The following is a 16,581-nucleotide window of genomic DNA, read 5'->3' as shown; positions in this document are numbered from 1 at the left end:
ATTTTGTCATTAAGGACATGAGATTTCAAGTTTAGCTCTACCGCATGTAGAGAAAATGAATGAATGGCGACTACCACAAGAGAGTGAATGGAAATTTTGGAATGGAATGGGATGCTAAGACCAATTCCAGGACATTCGCATTAAAGACCAGGTCAAGAGTATTCTAAACCAATGAACTTATGACAAATATAGATGACAATGGAAGAAGCAAAGAGATACTTGTGAAGGAATCGTAGCAAATAGAATGGGTTCTGATACCCCTATTAGAATGACGTGTGATAATATGATTGGTACGCTCCAATGCGAGTTGGCTGGACTAGAGTTAGATATATATATATGTACTATAATAATTCAAAGTCAAATAGGCTGATAACATAGTAGTCATGCATTAATGTTTACTATTACGAATTTAGACAGACAGTAATGCAGCAGATGAAATCAAACCACTTTGATTTGATGCCCCTATTGTAGGTATTGGTATGTTAACAGAAGAAAATTCGACAAAGAAGAAAACACAAAAGTTTCAAAAGACATTGAAGTGGACAATGCCTCACATGATGATATTCTAAACGATGGTTTTCCCTTTCCATTTAAGTAGCTTTCATGGTACTCGAGGTTAGTGAAATTTATTCTTTTTTAAAATAAGGTCATTTAATTTCCAATGCGTAGTTATTAGGTATTGTAATCAAGAAAACACTGCTTAATCTTTACACAACGAACAGGGAAGTCAGGTAAAACTGTTTTGTGAACCAAATGAGCTTGTCACAGAGCAATGTTCCTTAAATTGCCAAATATGTTAAATGAAAATATAACTTATCTTGTAAATAATAAGGTGTATTTTACAATGTTTGTAATACACGGGGTTTGTTGAGTTTGAATTGTAAATGAAGGAGGCAAAACTAATCATGACGGAGACCCTTAATGAGGCGGCAAAAGAAAGCATCTTCAAGAGTTTCGCGGTTATAGACTAAAGAAAAGATTGTAAAGTGTAAGAGGGTGGTTATTAAGGTCCTTTATCAATCTTTCTTAACTTAATAACATTTGTTTTTTTTTAATTTTTGTTGTTTGATAGACAAACTTATCAAGTTATCATCATTATAAAACAAAGCTTATTATTTACGTTATTTAAGATTGTGCACCTTAAAAATAGAATCTTAAAATCAATGGCATGTCTGGTCACTTATCTATCACAATTTTCTTCGAGTCTACCACTTATAAAAACTCAAAGGCGAATATAAACTTTTTATTTATTTTTTTGAAGTGATGCGCTTGCTTAAATTCTGCAAGTTTTTTTTTTTAAATACCTGTAAGCAGGAGCAGCGGCTGTACTGTTTGCAGCAGTTAAACCAAAAAGGTAGTCCTAAAATGTATTTATTACAATCCTATAAATATACATTGTTATGTCGTATCGTACTGTAAAAAACTGCAGAGATTTATTTTCAGTATTCCTACTTACGAAACCCAAAGGAATAAGCTTCATCGTAGTTTTTTATTTTGTTTGAGAAAGAGGAAAGAAAAATCCGAAAGATTGTTAGCCGCGGAGACACGCCAAACTCGATTTAGCAATGCTGATTCGATTGTAAATGATTATTGGTTATCGAGTTGGCTTGCTTGTTCGGTAATTGATTTATAATGGAATCGGAATGGGGAAATGAGAAGGTTGCCTGATTTGAGTCTCGTTTTAAATTTCATACAAAATAAACAGTCGTATTTTTATTTGTTTTTTTTTTTTTTTTAATTTTTCCTTACGGGAAACATAATGTATGACCATCTTTACCTGCGTAAAGATTGTCATACATTATGTTCAATCGTAAACATTAAGATGTGGAAATTTTCCACTAAATTATTTTTACCATTAAAAAATAGTGTCAACTAGCCTATTAACGTACACTTACAATATACATATAATATACGATTATTATTTTTTTTCTTTTGTCTGTCTTTACATCCATGTTGATTTTAATGCGGTTTTAAAATAATAAACAGCGAATCCTATTTGTAGTCCTGATAGCCCAGTGGATATGACCTCTGCCTTCGATTCCGGAGGGCGTGGGTTCGAATCAAGTCTGGGGCATGCACCTCCAAATTTTCAGTGGTGTGCATTTTAAGAAATTAAATATCACGTGTCTCAAAAAACGGTGAAGGAAAACATCGTGAGGAAACTTGCTTATCAGAGAATTTTCTGAATTCTCTGCGTGTGACGTCTGTCAATCCGCATTGGGCCAGCGTGGTGGACTATTGGCCTAACCCCTCTCATTCTGAGAGGAGACTCGAGCTCAGCAGTGTGCCGAATATGGGTTGAGAATGTCGATGAATCCTATTTGTGTGATATTTTGCAAGCCTCATGTAAACTAATAATAATCTAAGCCAAATAAAGAAAGACAGAAAACTGATAGGTAAAGCCCAGCTTGCGAGCAAACCTAACTGTAGATAACTCAATTTTAAAGCGCCGATTCCAACTACGCGTTTTATTTTTTTTTATTGGGCTCCTGTCAAATACCACCGGAAACGCAGATAGAGTTAAAATTATTTTGTTGTTTTATTTCTTGCTATATTTGTAGTAAAAAATCTATCGCTAATTGAGAACGAATATTTTATAACACGCTTATATTAGCTTTACTTGTAACTATGTATTATGTAAGAAAATCAAATCTTGGAATCTTAATTTGACCCACTTCCCGGTCTTCGATTAGGAGTTATAGGAAATTTTACACACGCTCTGAGTTCTGATGACAATGACTAGCTAAGAAACGTGATTACAAATCCAATATGGCTTCCCATAGAGAGCGGTGAGGGTCGACCAACTATTTTCTAGTGCAGGGTTGCCATTCCAGCAGCTTGGGACCCCAACGTCCATCGGTTCTTCGAACCATGTGCCGCTTCAGCTTCGCGACTCATTGAGCTATGTCGGTGACTTTGGTTCTTCTACGGATCTTGTCATTTCTGATTCGATCATACAGAGATACTCCGAGCATAGCTCATTCTATCACCTGCCATATGACGCCGCCTTCTTACGAGGCTCATAGTTAGCGACCAAGTCTAGGAACCATAGATTAAATAGATCACAAGTACATAATAAATACTAATATTATTTTTATTCAGTCAGAAAACTCTTTACAGACTTAAAAATATCATCAGCTATTTCCTTTGGTTTCTCAAAGGTCGCATAATGACCTCCGGCATCCATGTTAGTAACACCCACAAGGTTCGGATACTTCCAACGCACGAGGAAGTCAGGTTGCTGAACAGGGTCGTACTTCGTTCGTAGACCCCACGTTGGGACTTGAGTCGGGATTCTGAAAGGTATTCAATTACAAGTTAACCCTTGACTGCGATGTCACCTGATGATTATGCTAGCGCGATCTGCATGATCGCGACGAAAACACGATCAGTTTTATCGAATGTCAAACCGTTAGCGCTGCAGTTGTAATGGGGATGATGACTAGGTTTGAATATATTGACTTTTATGAGACATTCGGGTAAATAAGGTCAATATGAACTAATTAGTATATAAAATACAAAGATTGACTGGATGTTTGCAAAATAAATAAGATTTTAAAATTTCAAAATCAACTAAAATTATTTTATCGTAGGTAATTAGATGAAAATTCATATATTTTTAGCTTCCTTACATTAAACGTGACATTTTTCTAAACGAAATGAATATATTTGTAATTTTGTTTGAACATCCATACAAATCTCACGATCAAGGAATCAACGACGTCATTAATTCGTGCCCTTATGTACGGGGCGTTTTTCAGGGATCCATGGCAGTGCCGCAAATCTGACCCTTTAAATCCCTGTAGCTCCGAAAGTCATGATCGCAGATATGCTGTTACTTTTACAAAATTGCTTTACTATTAATATACTCTTTCTAGAATAGGCGTTACGCGAATAGCTTTAATACATTTAGCCGCTTCTTTTTGTCCACAGCCAAGCTACAATTTTTGTTACATTCAAGTGCCTATTTGTAGTAGCTATTGTAAACAAAATGTTGCAATAGCCAAATTAACCTTATATACATACATATACAAAAATATGCTAAAAATTCCATCGTCACCTTTCAAGGGCCTCTTCTTTATCGTAATCGCTATAGTATTCTTTAAAAAATCGAAGGGAAGTAGTGATGCTACCAGTGGTCCAATACATCAACACGTTGTCCAATAAAGCGGATTTATCAAAGTCAGAAAGACCGCCGTCTTGTTTGTACTTATTGTCAGGATTAGTCAGAAGGAAATACTTCTCGACAATATAAGCTGCTAAACCTAATGGAGAATCTTGAAGTGCTATTCCTGGAAATAAATTAAATTGTATGAATCTATTATTCTCGAAAATTTATAAAAAAACTAGCTTTATATCGAAGATTCAAAAAATCTCAAATCCCCTCATAGTTTCATGGTGGCGGCCAACTTGGATTTGAAGTTTGTCATAGTGTAGTGTGTAGTAATATAGGTACTACTCTTTAAGTACTTTCATTTGATACCCATATTGAGGAAGTTGTTTATAGATATTTATGCCGCCATTTTGTGACGGTGGCCATCTTCGGTCGTTTTTCAACAAATACAGCTAAGACTCTTCACTAATTCAGCTTTCAAAAAAAAAATTAAATCGGTTCATCCATTTCGGAGCTACGATGCCACACACACATACTTACATACACATGAAACTTATACGACCCCGTCGTTTTTGCGTCCGGGGTTAATCACACTAAAATTATTATAATAGCGAAAGTTTGTGTGTGTGTAAGCGTGTATGTTTGTCTCTCGTCTTGGGACGAAGTCGTGGGCGTCCGCTAGCATGTTATAAAGTTCATCATCAGCCTATTTTAATGTCAGTGTTTTACTCCTTAAAGGTAGAAGGATTTGGAAACTAGATCCACCGCGTTGGCAGACTTCGCGGGTTATTGTTTGACGATGACTATCAGTAATAACCAGTGCCCATGGTTTATCGTGTTCTTGGCAAGGGGGTATAATGCTATATAAAGGTACTTCCCAACTCTAGGCTAACTGATATTTTTTCGAAAGAAAGACTAACCTAATGTTATATAGGTCAATTCGAATAAAGGACCTCTTGAGGCTAACCACTGGGATAGAATATAATTAATCCACTACTTCTTAAAAATTTTAAAAATATATGTAACCAAGTGGTTATTTTTACATATGCTCATATATTATTTCCTAGGTAAAGTTAGTATATTTTTCCGGGCAACCCCATGAGACGCAACCTCCGCTATGGTTATTTGTTTGAGCAGACTTACCTAGAGTATCCGGCTTTGTACTTTGCAAATGAACGTAACCAAATTCCTCTAAATAGTAACTAAATTTGTCTTTCAAAGGATATATTTTATCTGCCAAATCTCCCGCTGTATATGAAGGAAATAAGGCTCCAGCGATTAATGTTAATTGTGCCAACTTTGAAAGATTAATTGGTGTGTTAGTATGGAATCCAAGAACTTGTTTCGGGAATATTGTGGCCAAATGTGATCCTATTAAGCTTCCAATGTCTTCTCCGTGTATGTAAAATTGTTTGACGCCTATTTTCTCCATGAGGTTTCTTATCACGATGGCCTTTTGATATGGTGTAAATCCTGTTCTTACTGCTCCCTGAAACGTGTTATTATGTATACATATGTACATATATCATCATTATCAACCCATATTTGGCTCACTGCTGAACTCGAGTCTCCTATCAGAATGAAAGGGGTTAGGCAAATAGTTCACCACGCAGGCCCAATGCGGATTTGCAAACTTCACACACGCAGAGAATTATGAAAATTCTCTGGTATGCAGGATTCCTCACGATGTTTTTCCTGAAAAGTTGGAGGTGCATGCCCCGGAACGGATTCGAACCCACACCCTCCGGAATCGAAGGCAGAGGTCATATCCACTGGGCTATCAAAGCTCTCACTTGCGTGTGGAGTATCGCTACGAATATATTATGCATGGCAGCATAAAAAAATGCCCTATTAATAAAGGCCCTTCAAGACTTTGTACCTCTTGCAATTTAGTCGGCTATTGTCATATTACACTACGTAATCAAAAGCTAACTTGGCTATAAAAATAACACACGAATATAATGTTCTTACTTGTGAATAAGCGAAACCAGGAAGACTTGGTGCAATAATCTCAAATACAAAATCGTATCCCGGCCTTGGTGTGGTCAAAAGCGGGATTATGTCATAGAAATCTCTCACAGAATTCGGCCATCCATGAAGCAGTAGTAGGGGTAAAACCTGCAACAATTTCGTTCATATTCACTTGTTTTATTAGACTCTATTCAATCTGCCTTCCAGAGGTTCGGGGTCGGGACCTTGGTGTTTGAAACTCATTACAAGAGGCATCCAGCAGTGGACGCCTATCGGCAGAAAATGATATAATTATCTTCGGATATCTGCGGACATCCGCAACTTCGTTCGCGTTGAAATCAATGTAAACTTTCAAGCCCTATTTTCCACTTTAGGGTTTGAATTTTAAAATTTTTCGAAATTATTTTCACCCCCTTCTTAATTTATTTTCGCAATAAAAAGTATTCTAACCTTTTGTATTATGGTCTTAAACCGTGCCAAACTGCATTTGAATTCACTCAGTAGTTTTAGCGTGTTGCCCGAATAACAAAAAAAAAAAACGTCTGTCCGTGTTTTTTTTTTGTTATTCGGGCAGACAAAAAATCGGAAAATAAATATTTTTTATTTCAGTATCGATTATATAATGCCCCCCAACAAAAATTTCCAAAATATCTTCAATGTACAAAATGTACAGAATTCGTATTATAAGTATAGATTCTAGATGGTGCTAGCGTCCGTTATGCCACGGTAACGTTTGGTTTTACAAATGATATAAGTAAAATCTTAAATTGTGAATAAATGTATAGAATTCAACCAGTTTTATTATAAACATAGATATAGATAATGAATACGTTTACATATGCCTACTTTCTTAAGCATTGAGTAAAAATCAGCTACCACGTAGTTTATATAAATTTAATACATTCAAAACGCTACTATGTAAATCCGCTTAAATTAGTAATTCTCGTGTAAGTTAACATAAACAGCTTTTATTGTAAGTTAAATGTATAATATAAAAACATTGGAGAAAAATAAAATAACACTAACTAAACTTCACTTTTCATTATTTCCCCACTAATTTATTAGATTCCGTCCAATCGATCCCTCGCTTTGGATTCAGACACTGTGCTGGCGCGTGACAGATTTTTAAATCACTTTCCTTTACAGAAAATAAATCTATTTTTTATCCATTACTTGTTTTACTTATAGTTTTATTAAATATCAATTAACAATCAGCAACGTTTTGTTATAATGCCTCGTTGCTCAAGAGGTGCCTTCGAATAACGAGGCTCTGGGTTCGAGCCTATGAAATATGATGTTGTATTCCTTTTTTCAAAAAATCTTGGGAAATTTCTCAACCGGGTGCTGGAAGTTGGTGGTGTTACAGCCCATCTCTCGGAAAATACGTACACTATCGTTACCATCAAAGTCTAATATAATATGTATAACCCCTAGATCGATAAATTATTCAGAAACTGAGGAGACCAAAAAACAAGCTCAGTCAAAGTCAAAGTCAAAAAGACAGTGTAGAAAGCAATTAGAAAACAATCGGGACTAATTATATTGAATAGAATGATTTTCGTCTACATTTTTTAAAAGGGTTTCTAAAAAAGGAACGCGGAATCAAAAAGGGTCCTTAGTAACGCAGAAGTAAAAGAATAAGTCCAGTAACATCTATATTTGAAAATAAAAAATATTTTTTAAACTTTTCATTTTTTATTGAACTTCTTACCTTAACGTTGTCCGTAGTTTCTGGTTTCACTCTCATAAAATGTATGTCCAAGCCTTGTATATTTGTCTTGAAGTGACTAAACTTGTTCAAAAATCTTTCCTGGTGTCTGTAATTATATTTGAATTGCCAGTGTGCGAATATCTGGCCCAGTACATCGGAGTTGATGCCATATTCTGAGGTCTCGTTCAAGCTTTTTATGCGGGTCGCCCGACGGTACGCTTCGAATTTTCTCCGGAGGTTCTCTTGCATCTGAAAAATAAATAGAAATAGCTACACAAATTGAAGAGAACAAAAATTGACAAACAAAAAAGTGGCTTAAAATTGATACCAAACTCGAATTTAAACACAAAATTATGTTTATTCTACGATGATCATGCAATGCTTTATAAAGTATAGTGAAAAAAGTAAATAAATTCGTAAACTTATTATCTATGAATATTCTGGATAAATGTTAAACAATTATCATCCTCGTCATCATTAAGTACCAGCCGATGAACGTCGACTACTGGACATAGGCCTCGTGCATGGATTTCCAAACATCATGACAGAATCTCCCTGCAAACCGCTTGGTGTCCTCGGTCCACCAAGTAAAGGGTTGACCAACACTTTCCGGTGCGAGGTGCAAATAATTAAAAAATAAAAAATTAAATAAAATAGGCTATATTTAAATATCCAAAACATAGAGAAACACTGAAAAGTTTTAAGGTTCTTCTAATGCTTCTTAGATGTATCGAACTCTCGACATCCCAAATGAAACTTACACGCTACACCCAATCTAACTCAATATTGGTAAGCCTTGTAATTAATAAATTAAACACGAAATTTTACAAAAAAGAACAAGAAAAAGGAAGGAAGGGGTTTAATTAATTAATATTCCAAAGCTAATATTGTGTTTTACAGGCCAAGTAAAGTTATAAACAATGTCTATATAGTTCTAAATATTATCAAAACCTTGTTAAGAGTTTAATCCAAACTTCGGGACTCTAATTAACGAAAACTTATAATTGGCTTTACTTTCCCTCGTTTACAGCCTTTTTGGTTCACCGAAGTTTCTTAATCTTTATAGAATACGCAATTATTTATTGTTAAAGGGGTTATTAAAACATTTTGGATACAATTTGTGCTGTAGTAATGCTAATTATTAAAGATATAGTCTAGACTGACGACAGGAAATCACTACAGATTATCTCTTTGTGTAAAATTAGAATATCCAAAAATACCAGAGAATTTTCTTAATTATCTGCGTGTGTGAAGTCTGCCAATCCGCATTGGGCCAGTGTTGAGGACAACTGGTCTTAGCCCTCTCATTCTGAGAGGAGACTCGAGCTTTGCCGAATATGGGGGTTGATATATATCGATAAAATTCGAAATGATTTTTTTAAAGAACCCGAATTTCTGACATAATGAATTGCAAAACTGAAATGACTTTTGTAGGGGCAAGTGTTCATAGAACTGATAAATGTTGGGGTTCCAAATTGGTGAACCTGCACCAGAAAGAGCATTGGTCGACCCTCTATTAGATCGCTTGATTACACTTAACAGGTCACTAGATCTTCTAGTGACCTGTTAAGTGTATACAGGCAGCTTAGTACCGTGGTGTTCGAATGTCTCTTCAGAAAGGTCACCAGTGTAAGATGACAATCAAGATGATTATAATAGAGAATTTACCTGACGATTGAAATATTACGATTTTATATTATTGATCGAACGAATGATCGAGTTAAAATTAACAGTTAGTAATTTACAGTAGTATCTAGTAATCAACCATAGATTCACACTTTGTGTCAAAATATGTATAACTACTTCGTCCGCGTGGATTTAGATTTTTACAAATCCCTCGGGAACCGTGGATTTTTCCAGGATAAAAAGTAGCCTCCAAAGTAAAATCTATTACATTCCAAATTTCAGCCAAATTGGTTCAGTAGTTGCGGCGTTAAAGAGTGACAAACATCCAAACAAACAAACCATACAAACTTTCGCGTTTCTAATATTAGTGGATTACGTGACAAATGCATTCTACAGAAAATACTTACAGATTCCGAAAAAACAATTCTATAAGGTCTTATTGAATTATCCTGTATTTTAGTATTGTTTGGTCCCCACCATACGTTCAGGTCAAATTTCGGCAAAGCGGGAGTAGCGATGAGTGATACTTGTATGTACATATAGAACTGGTACAGCAGTGCTAGCAGTATTACTGATACTATGGTTTTCGACAGTATTCCCGCTACCTGCAATAGAATTATTACAATGTTTTCATAATCATATTTTTTTATATATAATTTATATAGCCTATGTCACCCGGGAATTTTTGACACCTCATTCCGGATTTTTTTGAAATCGGTTCAGTAATTTAGGCGCTGCGGTGGAACATTCGTTATCAACCCATATACGGCTCACTGCTGAGCTCGAGTCTCCTCTCAGAATGAGAGGGGTTAGGCCAACAGTCTACCACGCTGGCCCAATGCGGATTGACAGACTTCACAGAGGCAGAGAGTTAAGATGGGATGCAGGGATGTAGGTTTCATAACAATGTTTTCCTTCACCGTTTGAGACACGTGATATTTAATTTCTTAAAATTCACTCAACTGAAAAGTTGGAGGTGCAAGCCCCAGACCGGTATCGAACCCACGCCCTCAGCAATCGGAGGCAAAGGTCATATCCACTGGGCTACCACGCTCATTTAATTAACTCTAATAAGTTGCAGGCCATTTCTCTTCTAGAAGGAGATTTTGGAGTTTAAAATTCATCATCATTAAGAACCCATATTTAGCTCACTGTTGAGCACGAGTTTCCTCTCAGAATAAGAGGGGTTAGGCTTATAGTCCACACACGTAGAGAATTAAGAAAATTCTCATGCAGCTTTACCTACTAGTTTTAAATTACTACAATTTTAATTCAATAGAGAATTGTGGATTAAAATGATAATATTTTACTCTTTAAGAACCATGGTAGGTGAAACATGCTCTTCGAGGTACAAAAGTGTGACATCACCAACTTTTCAAAACCGTCGTACCCCAAAGAACCAAGACTTGGATCTCACTCGGTTTTTTTTTTATTCTATACAAGTTAGCCCTTGACTACAATCTCACCTGATGGTAAATGATGATGCAATCTAAGATGGAAGCGGGCTAACTTGTTAGGAGTAGGATGAAAATCCGCCTTTCGGTTTCTACAGGTCATTATACCGGAATGTTAAGTCGCTTAGGGGTACGTCATTCTCCATCATACCTATGTGATGGTTTCCCTACATTAATAGTCCATCTCAAGGTTTCCATCATACCTATGTGATGGTTTCCCTACATTAATAGTCCATCCCAAGGTTTCCATCAAGCATCCGATCAAAAAGCCGTATAACTTTGCCGGTAGATGGTACCCAGAAAGTATGTATTTGTGTATGAAAATATGTAAATACAAATCTTACAGTTACTTCCTCGGGATCACCCTCAGATTTAGCGGGCTTCTTTTTAACCGCCGCATTTTTCTTCGGCGGCATTTTGCACCACAAATTAAAAATACACTCGTTACAACTTGACTCACTTTTAATACAATTATAACAACACTAAAATGGGGAGTTACGTTAATTATCTTATCGAATTATATACAAAAATCAGTTAAATGTATAGAATGTCGATTTTATATCTTATCTGTGTAGATAACGCAACGAAATTGATCGTATTAATCCATTCATAATCCTGATTTCGTAATAATACTAACAGTAATGACGTGGCCACAGTCCATTACATCGGCTTCCGTGTGTAATCTTATTAATTATTATAATTACTAGCTTTCGTTCGTTATCAACCCATATTTGACTCACTGCTGAGCTCGAGTCTCCTCTAGCCTCCTTGGCCCAATGCGAATTGGCAGACTCCACATACGCAGAGAATTAAGAAAATTCTCTAGTATGCAGGTTTCTTCACGATGTTTTCCTTCACCGCTACAGACGTGATATTTAATTTCTTAAAATGCACACAACTGAAAAGTTGGAGGTGCATGCCTCGGACCGGATTCGAACCCTCTGGAATCGGAGACAGAGGTCATATCCACTGGGCTACCACTGCTTGCTGCTGCTTTTTTTGCTGCTCCAAATTACTTACTTTAACCGGCATATTTACTCTTTCTTTATATTTATCAGCTATTTTAACGACCCTCACTATAGAGGAGGAGATATGGAGCTTAGACCCACCACGCTGTTCTAGTACGGGTTGGCGGACTAAGGGTGATACCTAATGTTAAATGAACGACCACTTAACGGATTAACATGCTTTCTACGTGGGCTGAGAAATTTAACTAAATTTTTTTTAGAAAAAATAAAAACTCTACCTCATATCCCGACCCAGAGTTCGAACCCAGGACCAAGTAATCCAAAACCAAATATGCTTACCACTAGAGGCATTTACAAGAATTTATTTCAATAGCCCTGGTATGTCATAACGCAGGCTTTCATAATCTTTGAAATAGTACAGGAAATCTAGGAAATATGAGTAAAAGAATTACATGACTCGAGATTTTCAACCATCGGTAGGAAGCAACAAGCTTAACTTGAGTACAACGACCAACCCTCTCCCCCCCCCCCCCCCCCACCGGCTCAGGTCCACCAATGACCAAGGCTCAAAAACTCAAAAAGATTTTGGATTTTGGGGCGTTTTTCTCCTAAACTATGACTTTTACATTAATGTTTATTTGATGAAAAAGACAGTAAAGAAAGTAGAGGACATTCTCATCTACAAATTATTTCATTGAAGTACTATCGTACGACTTTGAATACCGGAACACAGTACTGGTACTTAGCAGAAATAAAAGATGGTGGTAGAACTTCACTCAATGAGACTCTGTCAACAACAAGCGAAAAATGTAGGCATGTGTAACCATCTGTATGTATATCCATGTGTAACTTTGTGTAATCATGTGTAACTATGTGTAACTATGTGTAACCATGTTTATAACAACACTTTGCTGTTGTTGTAGGCTACGTAAACACGGAGGAAAGTATTATGATGTTATCGTATTTGTATTTAGATGCGAGGTCACGTTGTCACTTTAAACTTAGGCTCCAGAAAGGAAAGCGTTTAGAGGAAAACAACAAGGTGCCTATAGAATACATTTTATGCAAAATTGTAGTATCTTACGTGTACTGTACGAATTTAATTTGCGACGTGACTAATATTTATTTGAAAACTTAAACATAAATCATCGTCATCATCATTATCAGCCGATGGACGTCCACTGCTGGACATAGCCCTCTTGCATGGACCTCCAAACACAACAGTCTCCAGCCGCCAATATCCAGCGGCTCCTTGCAACCCGCTTGATGTACTCGGTCCACCTAGTGGGAGGTCGACCAACACTACACTTTCCGGTGCGGGGTCGCGATTCCAGAACCTTGGGGCCCAACGTCCATTGGCTCGTTGAACTATGTGGTTTGCCCAATACCACTTCAGCATCGGGAGTTTGCTGAGTTATGTCTTTAGTTCGTCTGCTGACCTCCTCATTTCTGATTCTATCACGCATAGAAACTGCAAGCATAACTCGGTCCATCACCCGCTGAGTGACTTTGAGCCTTAGGCCCATAGTTAGCGACCAAGTCTCGGATCATCACTGGCAACATGCACTGTTCTGTTTCGTCTTCAGTAAACATCACCATCCTTAAACATAAGTATACCTATTATACAAAATAAATCTACACTGTGTAGTGCAGTGCCAGTAACTGTTAGCATACCCTACTGCCAACCTCAAATGTTTTTGGTGCACTGATCTAGGCAACCAATAAATGTCGGTAGCCACTATTACAATATTACAAATGACAGTAGCCGGTATCAGGCAGTAGCAACAGTGCGAAAAGTCTAGCTCTGCGTTAACCAACTCGCCTGCAGGCAACTCGTACAAGTTTACTCATGGGAGTTTGCTTAATGCCCGATGTACACTCGGGGCCAAGGTGTTGGACCAACATGTTGGGCTCAAATGACGCATCCCCAAGTTTGCTGTTTTGCACATTAGCTTACTCATCATTCTGCATTGGCTCTTCACTGAAGATGGACGTAGAAAGTCTTGCAGCAGCGGCTATTTATTTATACAGTGCGTTTAATTATCTCGCATATGTGCACCAAAGTAGAGTGACTAAAAACGAAATGGCGAACGGCAAACAAAATACACCCCTATTCCCTAAAAGCCCTGATATGCTTGATTCTGACGGGGCACCGACAAACCGTAGTTTTTAAAAGTACCTACAATAGTGATGTTTAAATTTGCACTTGCACTCTGTATGCTACTTTGATATACGAGTATCATCATCAGTGAAATTCAGGAAATCTCTTATTAGTTTACCTTTTCACTAGGAAGTGAATAGAGACGGAGCTTCCTCCAAAGGTAATGTCACTGATATCAACGGTTAGTCGCGCCATTGCTTTAAAGACACACAGCAAACTTCCAACACCTGTTTTTCGCGTGGTTCAAAATAGCTTAGAATATTTTTGACAGCGCCGCGACTGTTCCAATTTCCCGCCATCCTTAACGTTACATCACACTTTAATACATGGTCTCATCTGAGACACAGAACAGTTTTCTAGGTCATTCGTTTCAGCGCGGCCTTTCAAAAGCTCCCCTTGTGTACGATACAGTCGCACGTGAAAAACTCTTCATGTTCAAGTTTTTACATCAGTGGCGAGTTAGAGATTTTAGCAGACTCAGGAGTGATTACAAAAATAAGAAAACTAATGTCGAACAAAGGTTATGATTCACAACATTTGGCAGGACAACTGAATTAACAAATCAAACTGTAAACAAAATAAGACCCTAGAATGGCAGAGAATAACCTTGAAGTCACGCACGTTGTGTGTAGGGTTAAAGTATCCTTTGACAGATATCTAACACTCCCCTAACACTCCACTCAAGTCACTCTCCCCGCCTATCCCAAGTAACCCATAAAGAATTACACAACATGAGATATGGACGGCTTGAACGCCACGAGCACACTGAAGCCGTCCGTACCGCAAGTCGTTGCAACGCGGCGATAACAGAGACAACCTTCAGGGTATGGATGAACAAGTTCGGTGCTGGTATTTGCAGTCGCTTGTCATTAATACAACAGAATCTTATAGATGATTTTATTACCATGGTATATTATGGTGTGGTATAGTTTACATCGCTTATAGATACTGCATTTGATCTGCCTTTTAGGAAAGTTGGTATTAATCTTCTAACCAGTTAGCGTGCATAAGGAAAATTTCTTTGACTCTTTAGCAAACACTGTCAAATTAATAGTAATGACATGAATCAGGATATATCTTTGTTGTGTTCTTGCTAGGTACGCCTAAAGTTTCACTTCTACCGTGTGTAACAAACAGTTACATAAAAAAAATCTTATTTTGCTAAACAAAAATTTTTTTTACTATTCAAAAAACTATTTAAACAGGTAGTATGTACATTAATGGTGTAAATTAGTTGCATTTGATTAATTATTTCAAAATGTCAAAATCAAAATCAAAAATCATTTATTTCAAGTAGGCTCAGTTTACAAGCACTTTTGACACGTCAGTTGACTATTTGTAAAGATTCTACCACCGGTTCGGAAGGCAGGTTCTGCTGAGAAGATACCGGCAAGAAACTCAACAGTTGCTCTTTTGAAAAAGTCATACAGTATTATAATTTACAATTGATAACAATTACAATTTCTTATAGTTTTATTTCCTGTGTGAAGGTGGAAGCTGATCCAATGGCTTCCAAGCGCTTTTATCTTTAAGGAACTCATCAATGTTGTAGTAACCTCGACTAAGTAAATGTTTTTTAACACATTGCTTAAAGCTATGCATTGGCAGGTCCATCACAGTCTTGGGGATCTTGTTATAGAAGAGTACACCCAAACCTACAAAAGATTTTGTAAGAGATTAACATTGGCATACCTACATCACCATCATTATCAACCCATATTCGGCTCATTGCTGAGCTCGAGTCTTCTCTCCGAATGAGAGGGGTTAGGCCAGTAGCCCACCACGGCCCAATGCGGATTGGCAGACTTCACACACGCATAGAATTAAGAAAATTCTCTGCTATGCTATGTATAGGTATAGGTTTCATCACGATGTTTTCCTTCACCGTTTGAGACACGTGATATTTAAATTCTTAAAATGCACACAACTGAAAAGTTGGAGGTGCATGCCCCGGAACGGATTCGACCCCAAACCCTCCGGAATCGAAAGCAGAGGTCATATCCACTGGGCTATCACGATCCACATACCTAACATACATACCTAATCCACGTTATATGATTTTATCGCGGCCAACTGTACCGGTGGAACAAAGTGCGCCGACGTTATTACAAGACGCAATATCATTTTCATACGAAGAAAATTTTATCAAACATGTTTATAAATTCAGTTGTACCTATAAAGAGACAAGATGAGACGTTCGAAGCATGTTTTTAAAATAAATATTTGATATATTCTACGCTAACTCCTTGTATTTCAGTGGATTCAGCTAAACATAATGACGCCTTATCTACTTGTTTTTTTTTTTTGTTAATGGTTGAGGCCTGCAACCTTAACGCTAATTTCAAGCAGAGGCGTCCCAAAAACGTCCTTTACAATGACATGACGATGACATGACGACCGACAACGCTTCCCAGGCAACACAAACACAAGCTACAAAGCGTCTTCGCCGGCGAAGACGAGGTCCCCGATATCTTACGTCACCCGGACGTGGGTTTTCTAGCTCACGATCCGGTGAGAATTAATAATACAACATACATATTATACGTTGTCACACTTTTTATCTGTTTTTTTTATTC

At 37.2% G+C, this 16,581-nt stretch overlaps 1 protein-coding gene across 1 annotated transcript; it reads right to left on the bottom strand.

The window, feature by feature from the left end:
• Window positions 1-3,094: 3,094 nt before the first annotated feature.
• On the bottom strand, window positions 3,095-11,292 carry LOC112043766 (juvenile hormone epoxide hydrolase). The gene is made up of 7 exons (XM_052885129.1): window positions 11,221-11,292; window positions 9,830-10,027; window positions 7,797-8,045; window positions 6,086-6,232; window positions 5,258-5,603; window positions 4,061-4,292; window positions 3,095-3,296 (listed from the first exon to the last, which is right to left on the bottom strand). The coding sequence occupies exons 1-7, from the start codon at window positions 11,290-11,292 to the stop codon at window positions 3,095-3,097; spliced, it is 1,446 nt and encodes a 481-aa protein (XP_052741089.1).
• Window positions 11,293-16,581: the final 5,289 nt, after the last annotated feature.

The sequence above is a fragment of the Bicyclus anynana genome, chromosome 2 (genome assembly GCF_947172395.1).
Source record: "Bicyclus anynana chromosome 2, ilBicAnyn1.1, whole genome shotgun sequence".
In the NCBI taxonomy this organism is placed as follows: Eukaryota; Metazoa; Arthropoda; class Insecta; order Lepidoptera; family Nymphalidae; genus Bicyclus; species Bicyclus anynana.
Note: the sequence above shows the minus strand (reverse complement) of the source record. Positions and strands in the feature narration are given on the sequence as shown.

Excerpts from the sequence above, each read along its gene's own strand:
- LOC112043766 (XM_052885129.1), bottom strand. The coding sequence starts at position 11,292 with ATGCCGCCGAAGAAAAATGCGGCGGTTAAAAAGAAGCCCGCTAAATCT. Across the intron at positions 10,028-11,220 it reads GTGATCCCGAGGAAGTAACT|GTAGCGGGAATACTGTCGAA; the intron begins GTAAGATTTGTA and ends ATTCTATTGCAG. Across the intron at positions 4,293-5,257 it reads TACAAAGCCGGATACTCTAG|GAATAGCACTTCAAGATTCT; the intron begins GTAAGTCTGCTC and ends ATTTATTTCCAG.